The 13,067-nt window shown below is 37.0% G+C and overlaps 1 protein-coding gene across 1 annotated transcript; it reads left to right on the forward strand.

Annotated features, from left to right (window-relative positions):
• The first annotated feature begins 261 nt into the window (after positions 1-261).
• On the forward strand, positions 262-4,771 carry LOC118592737 (olfactory receptor 5B3-like). Its single transcript, XM_036201769.1, has 2 exons — positions 262-1,151; positions 4,747-4,771. Exons 1-2 carry the CDS (start codon positions 265-267, stop codon positions 4,769-4,771), a joined length of 912 nt encoding a protein of 303 aa, XP_036057662.1. The 5' UTR covers positions 262-264.
• Positions 4,772-13,067: the final 8,296 nt, after the last annotated feature.

Consider the following 13,067-nt stretch of genomic DNA (forward strand, 5'->3'; position numbering starts at 1 on the left):
TGTTAACATCTCTGTTTATAAAGAAAGTTTTAAAATTGTGTACATTATCTATTAGGACTCTCACTCCATAGAATAGATAACACTATGTAATTAATGAACTTAACTTGATTCTGAAGCCCAGGCTTTCTTTGAAGAAGCTCAAGGCATAAGTCATACCTCAGTGGTTTCTATGCACAATTTACATGTTTTATAACATTCTCTTTTGTTGTCTTTTCCCTCTTGTTCTTATGGCCACAGGGTGTCCACTGATCTCAAATTACCTGAATGGAGAACAGGACAGAAGTGTCATACTTCCTCTTGCTGGGACTCACCAATGACCCAGATCTGCAGCTTCCTCTATTCATCACCTTCCTTCTCATCTACACCATCACCCTGGTGGGTAACCTGGGCATGATTCTGCTGATTTTCCTGGACTCTCGGCTTCATACTCCCATGTACTTTTTTCTAGGTAACCTATCTCTGGTGGATTTTTGTTATTCTTCTGCTGTTACTCCAACAGTGATGGCTGGACTTCTTATAGGAAACAAGGTCATATCTTACAATGACTGTGCTACACAGATGTTCTGTTTCACTGCCTTTGCCAGTGTGGAAAACTACCTGTTAGCCTCAATGGCATATGATCGCTATGCAGCAGTGTGTAAGCCTCTACACTATGCCACCACCATGACTACAAGTGTGTGTGCATGGCTGGTCATAGGCTGCTATGTCCTAGGTTTCCTAAATGCTTCCATCTATACTGGAGATGCATTCAGTCTCTCCTTCTGTGAGTCCAATGTGGTCCATCATTTTTTTTGTGATATTCCTGCACTCATGGTTCTTTCTTGCTCTGATAGGCATATTAATGAGCTGCTTCTTGTTTATGTAGTGAGCTTCAATATCTTTTTTTCTATAATAGTCATCTGGATATCTTACATATTCATTTTTATTACCATTCTAAAAATGCGCACGGCTTCAGGACATCGCAAGGCTGTATCCACCTGTGCCTCCCATTTCACTGCAGTCTCTATTTTCTATGGGACTGTCATCTTCATGTATTTACAGCCCAGCTCCAGTCACTCCATGGATACAGACAAAATTTCATCTGTGTTCTACACCATGATTATTCCCATGCTGAACCCTGTGGTCTACAGTCTAAGGAACAAGGAGGTCAAGTGTGCATTACTAAAGATAAAGAGTACATTCACTTTCTGGAGAGAAAGCAATCTTTAGGAATTTTTCATTTCTACACTACTTGGGGTGCCCAATCATGGATTTATTCCTTGCAGATCTTCTCTATGTATTGGATTTCATTTGTGGTTCACACCAAAGTTCTCAAGGTGATTTGTTTATATATGCAATGGCTGATGTCTGCTAAAACAGGACATAATATACCTAGAAATATATAGCTAAATTAGAATAGCTACTGTGGGATAATGCTGTTGTATACTGGTTTAATAAGACACTGATTGGCCAGTAGCCAGTCAGGAAGTATAGGTAGGGTGAGCAGACTAAAGGAATGCTGGGAAGAGGAAGAGGCTGAGTCAGGAGATGCTAGCCCACCTTCCAGAGAGCAGCATATAATGGCACACAGGTAAAGCTATGGAACATGTGGCAACATCTAGATTAACAGAAATGGGCTGAGTTTAAGTGTAAGAGCTAGTAAGTAGTAGTACTGAGCTAAGGGCTGAGCAGTTTTAATTAATATAAGCTTCTGAGTGATTATTTTATAAGTGGCTATGGGACCATGGGCTGGGCAGGACTGGAGAGAAACTTTCTGGCTACAAATAGCTAACATTTTTGGAGGTCAAGATCCCAAAACAATTATTCAACATTGATAGATTCATTCATTTTGCTGGTATATTTGTCACATGTCAATGAAAATGAGTGTAAAACAAATAGTTGAAGAAGTCCATGAAATGAACAAATTTACACAGTTCTCCCATCATGACAGTAACACAGGGATGTGCTAAATTTGTTGTAGTTAAATATAATGTGACTACTGTAGAGGTTATTTCATGTGTTGATTTGACTGTAGTACTGGATGCCCAGATAGACAGCATGATACTTTTCTGTGACAGTAACCCCTCAGAAGTCTAATATTGATAAAGAAAATTGTGAAAAAAAAATTCAGATGAGTGGCCATAACCCAATCCACTGAGGTCTCAATTGAATAGAAAAATTATAGAAAGGAAAAAAAATCTCCCTTCATCACTTACCTAGATTCCTTCCTTCCTTCTTTTCCCTTCCTTCTTTCCCCTTCCTTCCTTCCTTCCTTCCTTCCTTCCTTCCTTCCTTCCTTCCTTCCTTCCTTCTTTCCTTCCTCCCTTTCTTCTGCCCCCTTTTCTCCTTTCTCTGTGTATTCCCCTCATTTAACTGGGACAGCATCTTCTCCTATTCTTGACTTAGGCAAATTAGATAACAAGGGACTTTCATCCTCCATAATTACATGAGACCATACCCATAACCAAACTCCTCTTATGTATCTATATGTAGGAAATCTCAATTTTTGTTTCATTAGAGGACCTCAACTAATAAAATAAGAGTTGGTAATACTAACAATACTTGAATTAGGGTTTTGAGGAAAAAAAACATTGTCTGTTTAAAAAAAACTTATCATTACTTGAATATTACTAATTAAGTAAATATGATATACTATTAAGTGAAAGTGCTCTTTTTGGAATTATTTTGATAAGATACACAAGTCTAGTATATCATATAAATTGCTAATTTCTGTTTGGCTGAGACATTTCATTCAATAAATGCATTTATATTTTATTTTTGGAAGGATAATTTATAAAAACATGTTAAAGAATAAAAACTAATTTAAACCTATGAGAATATTACTATAAATATTCAAGCTTAGATCAACAATGATCACCTGAAATTCTTGACACTGCCAGCCTTATGAGTTTCATAATAGCCTCTTTGTAAATAAGTGTTAAATGGTTGAGAAAAACAAGCAAACAATGAAATAAATTGTGCAAATATGCTGAAGGTTTGCATCACTATCTATGAGAGTTAATTGTGCATAATATGACCTTCTAGGTCAATATAGCATGCATTAAGAGGACACACACACACACACACACACACACACACACAGAGTGTGTGTGTGTGTGTGTGTGTGTGTGTGTGTGTGTGTGTGTGTGTGTCTTCTACTTTGCTAAGCATTTTTATTCAATATACTTATTTAGTTCCCATTCTTTGCTTTTAGACAAAGTGATTTCCTGGAATTCTCTTAATATAGTAGATCATTTCAAACCCTATAATTTTTCTAGTAATGTGTCATAAGTGGCAATGCATACCTTGACCAAAAACCACTTCCAAAGCATAAAAACATTAGATATGACCATATAAAAGATTTATATTTGGTTATATCTTACCAAGTATTTTTACATATAAACCATAAAATTAATGATGATTATTCACTGTATACAGAATGCATATACTACCATATTTGTCAAAGGAAACAGAGTACTTTCAATATATTAGTATTAAGATAATGGTCAGGGTTGTAAAGGTGGCTCATTAGTTAAAGAGTGTGCACTATTTTTGCAGAGGACTTGAGTTTGACTCCTGGAACCGCTACTGGGTAGTTCACAGTCTCCTGTAACTTCACCTCTAAAGATCTGTTACTCTCTTCTGGTCTCATAGGTATGTGCATGCACACATGTGCATAGGCTTTCACACAGATAATACACATACATATATAATTAAAAATATAATGCTCATAATTTTATTTTTAGTAGCATATAAAATCTAACCAAAAGATTTTGTCTCCATGTGTGATTTGTTAGTCTGTCCATGAAATAATAGTTCTTAACATTCCAGGATGTTATGGAGGTACCAGTTAGTGCTGGGTACCCCACTAACTAACTAATTGTAAAGTGTGAATCTGTGTAGTAGCTTCCATTTTCTACAAAAATAAGCATCTTTGATGAGGGATACAGTTATCTTTGGTTATAAGGATACATATTTAGAATAGAGTTGGAAGCTACATTGACGTAGAAAAATAGAAGTAATAAGTTTGTCTTTGGTCTATAATCTTTCCAACCACAAATTCTTGACTGACCTTATATTATCATTTATAAATTCCCTCCTATTGAGTAAGTCTTAAGTCTATTTAGACATTGTTGGTTGCTCCCAAGATATGAGTGCCACTATAACAACACTATAGATATCTTCCAGATTTGTCTTCCTTGGTAGCTTACATAGTATTTTCCAATACTGTGAAGGCTTGTCCTTATGGAGGAGACTTCCAGGTCACTACCATATTGATTTCTTCAAGTTCTGAGTCTGAAGTATATGGTGTCTTCATCAATATAGGAAACAATAATAGGTTATTGTGTTTGGGTGAATCTCATGGAATCCCTAATGGATTCCCATGCCCAGCCCTGGTGTTTTGTTAAATCATCCAATCTGGATAGAGCATTTTCACCCATGTGGGGTAACTCCATTTAAACTGCCCCCCCCGACAGAGCCAGAGCCATGCGACTTCTTCTGGGAATAATGTTTAAGAATAGCACTAATGGCTCTCCTTGTGGCAAGACCCCTGGAGACCATGACTCACTTGGCAAGAACCTGTGAACAGTTCACTACATAATTATGGGCATGACCCTGGGAACATGTGTGCTATGTGTTCCTGTTGCTTTCATGATTCTAGTCATACTGCTGGCCTGAACTAGTCATAGGAGGTTATGAAGTTTAATATTATATATTTGCATAACTTTCCTGGAAAGAATGATTTTAACCATAAGAGCTTTAGAGAAATGCTTTTAGATTGATGGTATGAAGAGTTAATGGGAACATTCAAGGATCTGGAAATGAAGTAGAATCATAGAAACCCACTGTCCTCATTTTTAATAGCTGTGCCAATATCCCAAGAAGTTAAGGGAGATAGACATAAGGAGAAATGACAAGCAATGCCAACTATTAGGACAAATGGAAAAACTTGGGATGTCCACAGAAAGGATAGAGCAGTACAAAACATAGAATTCATCAGTCCATCACTGGCTGGTGAGTCTATTGGGAGAATCCAGACCCTACCAGACAGAAATATTAACCAAAAGACACAAAATTATCTCCCAATTTGCATGATGCTGTAACTACATATGCTGCCAAATGGGCACACTGTTCTACCTGTAGGTGTACCTAGTTAGAAAAGTTCCTTTGTAGCTCGAAAAACTGTTTATGCTTCTTACAATAGAGATATAGATTAAAAAAGGCAATGACTACCCATGAGAGAGTTGGGAGACAGAAAAGAGGTTGATTATTATAACCATTTTTAGAATCTTAAGAAGTAAAAACTGTAAAACTGTTCATGTATAAATAAAGAAAGTTCAAGTTTTGGGGGCCACTTATTTGAATGATAACAGGTGGTCACACTCTCTTCTTGGTGCCAACTCAACACATCCATCCTAGGGTCTTGAACCTGTCTGGACCAAGGCCTCCAACACACACACACACACACACACACACACACACACACACACACACACACACACACACACTTGTTTGTAAGTTAACTTACAAAATAACATTCTCTAAATCCTTTTCAAACATCCTTAGTGCTATTTCTCTTTTCTCTTCATCTTCATCTCTGTTAACCTCCTCTCCCTCTCTAGTTAAGTTCCTACTGTGATTTCCTCATTTACCCATTCATAGCACCTATTTTCTATTATCCACCTCTCAAGAACACCTCCCAGTAGGCCCTTTTCTACTTTCTTGGATTCTTAAGTTATTCTAGATCATATGCCCAAATCTAAAGATTCAGAGTTGGGGTCAACAAATAAGAGAAAACATATAATGTTGGCCTTTCTGGACCTGAGTTACCTCACTCAGTATATTTTCCAGTTCAATCCATTTATCTTTAAATTTCATAATCTCAGTTTTATTTGGCACTGAATAGAATCTCACTGTGTATGTGTACCACATTTTCATTACTAACTCATCAGTTGATGAACATCTGAGCTGCTTCCATTTTCTAGTTTATTGTGGATAGAGCTGCAAAGAACATAGCCTAAGCAAATATCTCTGTCCTGGGATTTCAAAACCTTTGGCCTCTTACTTTCAAGCAGTTGGAGGTTGAATATTTTAAATGGCATGCCACATTACCTTTTCTTCAAGTCATCATTTATTTCATTTCTTTCTTACTTATGCTGCTAGATATGTGATAACATAGTTGTGCAAGCAATTTGATTAAGATTTTTCTGTATCTTGTCATAATAAGACATAAGCTGTGGAGTTATCACTATCTTTGACTGCATTTTCTAGGCCATTAAATTCTGTAGCAGGAGAGAAGACAACTGAAGCATGGAATGTATGTTCTAACAAATAGAACAATATTGTAGCTGGAGAGTTTCTCTCCAGGTGCCACCAAGCCCCCTCAGTCCCACAACCCACGTATAAAATAATCACTCAGACGCTTATATTACTTATCAATTGTATGGCCGTGGCAGGCTTCTTGTTATCTACTTCTTCTATCTTAAATTAATCCATTGCTATTAATCTATAACTTGCCACTTGGCTCGTGGCTTACCTGTACCTTACATCTCCCTTGTCACCGGCGGTGGCTGGCAGCTCTCTCTGCCTCCACCTTCCACTTTTCAGAATTATCTTCTCTGCTTGTTCCACCTATACTTCCTGTCTGGCTACTGGCCAATCAGTGTTTTATTTTAACCAATCAGACCAACACATTTGACATACTTGAACATTCCACAGTGCAATATAACAATAATAGTAAGAATGTTCCAGTGTCCCATTACATAGATCAGTTATACATCATTCATGTATAGTTGGACCATGTTAGGAGGCAGATATATCATTTAAGTACCAGTAGTTTTATGGTCCACATTGTATCAAATTTACAAATAAAGGCATTATTGAATTCATGGAAGCTGATATATTGTAGTGTAATGATGTATTTGACATAAATGCCATTTTACATATTTCTGAAACCCTTGAGAGAATGGTAACACATCTTCTTTCTCACTACTGTGAAGGTCCTTGAGAAGAACAAGTTCATTACTTAAATGTGAAGAGAAGGAAGCTATAATTTCAGAACAATGTTTCACCATGAAACATTGCCATACTGATAAAACTGAGGAGTCCCACTGGAAAGACATTTTGAGATTTCAGTGTGATAGTTCAAGTATGAATATCTTTTTTGCAAGAGAAATAATTCATAAGACTGGGAAGTATTGGGAACATAGGTGTTTTCTGAAGAAAAAAATAGCTTGCTAAGGATACTTTTAGACATTCCTTAGTGAAAGAATGACTAAGGGGAAAAAAGAAGCAAAATATAAATAAGGAACATAAAATGTTAAATACTGAGTAGGGATAAAATGTCAAATACTATTGTATGATATTTTGCTTGTGTTCTGACAAATAAAGCTTGCTTGGAGATTAGAGGGCAAAGCTAGCCACTAGTTAACCATAGAGGTCAGCACTGGTGGCACATGTCTTTAATCTCAGCACTTGGAAGGTTCATGCCTTTGGTCCCAGCAATTGGGAGGCTCACACCTTTAATCCCAGCACTATCAGGAGGTGGAGATAGGAATATAAGGCAGGTGGAGACAGTATTTCTGGCCCCCATTTGGTCTGAGGATTTGTAAAGGTATGAAGTCTAGTAGCTGCTCTGCTTTTCTAATCTTTCAGGTTATTACCTTGATATCTGACTCCTGGTTTTAATTGATAAGACTAATTAGGATCACACTTCAAAATACTTTAATTGATTACTGGTAATAGTTTAAAATGAAAGACATGTTTAAAAAGTGTTTGGCTATGGTACCCAGACCTAGAAAGACAAACATTACATGTTTTCTCATATGTGGATATTAACTGTTAAACTTTAGATACATGTGTTTCATTCAGAATAGCCACAGAGGCTAGAGAGTTTATAAGGGCACAGGGAAAAGGAACAGATTTCCAAGGAAAGGGAAATAGATTATAGTATCATAAAAGGGATAAAGAGGCAATTAGAATGGGAGTATTTAATGAGGAAGGGGGTGGGAGGGCAGCATAAAGCAGGGAATGTAAATAGTAATAACACTACTAAACTTTTGAAAAAGCCATATAAAACCTACTATTGTTGAAGCTTCCTATAATATAAACACATATAAATGAGTTAAGAAAAGGCTCCTACTAGCTATCATGTGCCACAAAATAGAACCCCCACTATCAGGGGTCCAATAGACCCCCCAAACATTACAGGCTACTTCTGGTGTTCTTGTTCCCCCACATAACCTGAGAGTAAGATACTATTGCTGAAGACATCACACACATGCCATAAAACATAAAGAATTCAAACTGTTGTTTAATAAGAAGTTTACCCCTACTAAGTAGCATCTATAATGTTGGAAAATACTGAACATGTTATCAGAGTACAAAAGTAATCATCAATCTCACCAACCTATGAATTCTGAGAGCACAAGAATAATCTGTCTAGAAGATATACCTACTATATAATAATGGTACAAAATTATGGAAATAACCAACCACTTTGTGGTTAGACTTAAGCTCACTGAAAGAGTTGGATAGAAACCACATATGACATTGTTGAGAAGAGCAAGACCATGACAGTAGATAGGTCATTGACTATAGGGAAAAAGTTACTACCATCATTCTGCTAAATGTAATAAAATACTTCATAATGAAATTCTGCTATAACCACAGATTAGTTTGTTGCCCAGCTCTCATCAGAAAAGATCCTTTTGCAGTAGAATTACTGGTAACTAACAAAGGCCCACAACTGGACAGTGTGCATAAAGTGAGAGACTTCAGCATGCTCAGTTCTAAATAGAATGTCTTTACTAAAGCCTTCCCTCAAGCCTCAGAGATCTGTTCAGCAGAGCAGGCAGAAAGAGGGCATGAGCCAGAGCTGATTGTCTACAACAAAACAACATTTTTGAGATGCAATAGGGCTAATAATATGTAAATTCACTGTGACAGCATGCATAAATCCATGCAAGTTCAAGCCAAAAAAGTCTTAGCACATAGAAAGGGAAATGGGTACAAAGATCCACCCCTAGTCAAGAAAATGTTTGCAATTTATAACTTTTGAGAGAGAGAAAATTCATTTTCAACAGTGGAATGACATTAGGTATATCAATAAGACTCCAGGGCAGGCTTCACGAAGAAGAATATGCACATGCCCTTTGTGTGTTATTTCGTTGTTATTTATAAAGAGACAGAAAGGACATGTTAGGTAGATATGTAGGAGAAGATCTGGGTGGAGTTGAAGGAGGGATAATAATATGATCCAAATATATTGTATACAAATTTAAAAAATTAAAATGTGCTTGGAAAATTTCTTTTCTTTTCTTTTCTTTTCTTTTCTTTTCTTTCTTTCTTTCTTTCTTTCTTTCTTTCTTTCTTTCTTTCTTTCTTTCTCTCTCTCTCTCTCTCTCTCTCTCTCTTTCTTTCTCTCTTTCTTTCTTCATTTTTTATTTGGTTTTTCAAGACAGGGTTTCTCTGTGTAGTTTTGGTGCCTGTCCTGGATCTCACTTTGTAGATCCAGCTGGCCTTGAACTCACAGATATCTGCCTGGCTCTGCCTCCCAAGTGCTGGGATTAAAGGCATGCAACACGAGTGCCTGGCTGGAAAATTTCTTATTCAAATAAATACAATTTAACAAATCAAACTGACACTAATGTACATGGATCACATAAAACAGTTAGGTGTTCTAAATGATTTCATTAAAATTTTATCCTGGCATGATCAGACACCTGATGGCCTGGGAATTGAACTCAAGTCCTCCAGAACATCAGTCAGTGATCTTAATCACTGAGCCCTGTCTCTTCCCTTTTAATAAATATTTTAATCAGACATGTCTACCACTATGAACCAAACACTAAAATCAGCATGAATATTTGGTATCCTGCAGAATAGAAAAGTATCTTGTAGTGTGTTTGTCATAGCATCCCAGTCCCCAGTAAAAAGACTCCATCTTGACAAGAGTGACTATGGGGATCGATTTCAATGGTTATGTGAGATTTTTCAGGCTCACAGGTCACATGATTCAGAAGTGTAATCAGAGATACTCTAGCAATGGAAAAGTTACTTGAACACAAACAATTTAACTGGTGATGTGACCTCTAGATGGTAGGAACAGTTATCACAGAGTTCAGAGGAACTGGCCTTGTTGGCTGCCTTAATGTATACAAGACATTTGATAAAATTCTAACAAATATACACCAAATTATATGGGTATAACTTCATGGAAACTGCACATTAATTAGACTGCTTAAATAACAAATAACAATATTAATAATACAATTGATATGTGGATATTAAAATAGCCAACTTGACCCCTATAGGTCACTTACATGTTTCTTACCCCAAAAATAAGCTTAGAAGTTATAAGTTGGCTCAGGAGGGAAATCTCCAGAGTGCTGTCCAGGTGTATAATCACTTATCTGTCTCCATACAAAGGCTCTGCATAAATATGATTACATTTGATATTATGTTAGAGGCTATGCAATTCAGTCTTTCCTTCTATAAGTGCAATGTTGTTCATAATTTTTTTCTGTGATATGCCAGCAATCATGACTCTTTATTTCTCTGATAGATATGTGTAGCTGGAGATATCTCCAGTCCTGTCCAGGCCCACAGCCACTCAGACCCAAATAAACACACAGATGCTTATAATACTTATAAACTGTATGGCCATGGCAGGCTTCTTGCTATCTAGTTCTTATATCTTAAATTAACCCATTTTTATTAATCTATAAGTTGCCACATGGCTTGTGGCTAATCGGTACTTTACATTTTAATTCTCATGGTGGCAGCTGGCAGCATCTCCTGACACAGTCTTCCACTTACCAGAATTCTCCTCTCTCCTTATCCTGCCTATACTATACTTTCTGCTTGGCCACTGGCCAATTAGCATTTTATTTATCAATCAATCAGAGCAACACATTCACAGCATATAGAACTTTTCACAGCAGATATGTGAACAAACTGTATGTGTAGCCAACGTAAATCCCTTTCCCCACCCTATAATTATCTTAATGTCCTACATTATCATTTTCATCACAATCCTAAAGATGCCTTTAGGTTCTGGATATTGGAGGCTGTATCCACCTGTGCCTACCACTAAACAGTTGTCTGCATTTCCGGTGGGACTATCATCCTGCATCCAGGTTTTTGATTTGGTTTCTTTCAGTGATGTATTGTGACACAGGAACCAAACAAAACCTTTCTGCTCCAAGTTGTTTTTGGCCAATGTTTTATTGTAACAACAGAGAAGAAAGCAGGAATCTGTATATACTCACTCACATGCAATTTGAACACATGTACACAGACAGTGCACACATATATACACATGATAGAAAAAAACAAAGATGTCCCTGTCACAAATGGCATTGCAGATGGCCCTCAATTACTAAATGAAGCACAAACTCAAAAGACATATACTTCAGGGTTATGGTTAGGGACATACAATATCAAAATGACATCAAAAGTGAAATCAGTTGGATAATTTAATTGAAAGGGGGATGTAGATGGAAGAAACAGTCATCAAGGAACATTTCAGATGGTTTGCCTTACTTGATAATGGTAGTGGATATAGGGCTAGATATTTGACAGCATTCTTAGGACTATATGCTAAAAGTTCTGCATCTCGCATTAATTAGACCATTTTGAAAAACAAGAAGTAACAAATGATGCAAACAGGTTGGTGTACACTGATGTAGCCAACTTGATCCCACAGGTTGTTTAATTGCTTCCTTTTCACTATGTATCACAGAGCCTCCTGGGAAGAAGTCTCCAGAGCTCCCCAAGTCTGTATGATTCATTCTAAGTCTCTGAGCATTAGTCTCTGAGTTCTAATATGACTCCATATCTCATCATTTTAGAGGAAGCAGTCTTCAGGTCCTACTTTTTTGGTATCTACTTTTCATTTCAGTGACAATGGATTTATGATAGAAGACCTTCTGACCTGAGAGATTGTTGTGATGCTCAACCATGGTGAGGGAAAATATTCAAAGATAAATATTAGACTTACCGATTTTTAAAATTGTTAATCTTAAATCATGACTTGCACAAATGTCTCTATTTATTGATTGTAATTACATGCCTGAGTATTTATGTCTCTGTGTGTTTATGCATGAGTACAGGTGCTCCAGGACTAGATGAAAGGGATCTCCCTGAAGCTGGAGTAGTGTGGGTGCTGGGACCAGAATTTAGATGTTCTGCAAGAGCACTGTGCTCTCTTAACGTCTCAGGCAGTCCTCTAGCACCTCATATCCAGGCTTCACAGCTAGAATTTGTAAAATTGGGGCAGAAATGATATTATTGTGTTTGTTATGCCGATAAGGATGAGTTAAGAAACCTTTCCATGAAGAAAATATCATGTATAAGCAACTTGAAAATTGGTTCATTCTAATATTAAGTCTTCTGTTTTTCTCAGCTCAGTGAAGTTGAGAACTTTTGAGTACAATCAGAGAGATTGTACCTATAATCATATGTAACATGAATCTTAAAGGGTCTTATTAATAAAAACAAACATGGATCTAGGTATTGGGGTGAATGCTGAAAGATCAGAGAAACAGAACAAGCCACAGCTAATCTCACCTTGCCAGTTCCTCAGCTGATCTTGTTTTCTCAAACTGGAAGCCTCTGTGTCCTCATCTGAATGGATCTCAGCTGAACTGCTGCTCAAAGGCCTAAAATCTTAACAAGCCTAGTTCCAGGTCTTCATACTTTATGCTTCTTGCCATCATTTCTGAGATTAAAGGTGTGTGTCACCATGCCTGGCAGTTTCCACTGTGGCCTTGAACTCACAGAGATCCGAATGGATCTCTGCCTCTCAAGTGATAGGATTAAAGGTGTGTGTGCCACCATTTTCTGGCCTCTATGTCTCTCTATTGGATGTTCTGTTCTCTGAACCCAGATAAGTTTTTTAGGGTGCACAATATCACCACAATCATACCTGGCTTCACCACACTTCATCCCTTACTTAATGGTTGCATACTGACTACTAATAGATTTTTATTCACAATAACTAACAAACTTGAATAAGTATTTTAGCTAGAAGAGTAGTCATATAAAGGCATGGGAAGTTATACTGACTATGCATTATTTAAAGG

The sequence above is a fragment of the Onychomys torridus genome, chromosome 1 (genome assembly GCF_903995425.1).
Source record: "Onychomys torridus chromosome 1, mOncTor1.1, whole genome shotgun sequence".
Classification (NCBI taxonomy): domain Eukaryota; kingdom Metazoa; phylum Chordata; class Mammalia; order Rodentia; family Cricetidae; genus Onychomys; species Onychomys torridus.

What these genes read in the sequence shown, in the direction of transcription:
- LOC118592737 (XM_036201769.1), top strand. Translation starts at nt 265, where the DNA reads ATGGAGAACAGGACAGAAGTGTCATACTTCCTCTTGCTGGGACTCACC. An exon ending in CTAAGGAACAAGGAGGTCAA is followed by an intron (nt 1,152 to 4,746) that starts GTGTGCATTACT and finishes AGAGCTTTAGAG; the next exon opens with AAATGCTTTTAGATTGATGG.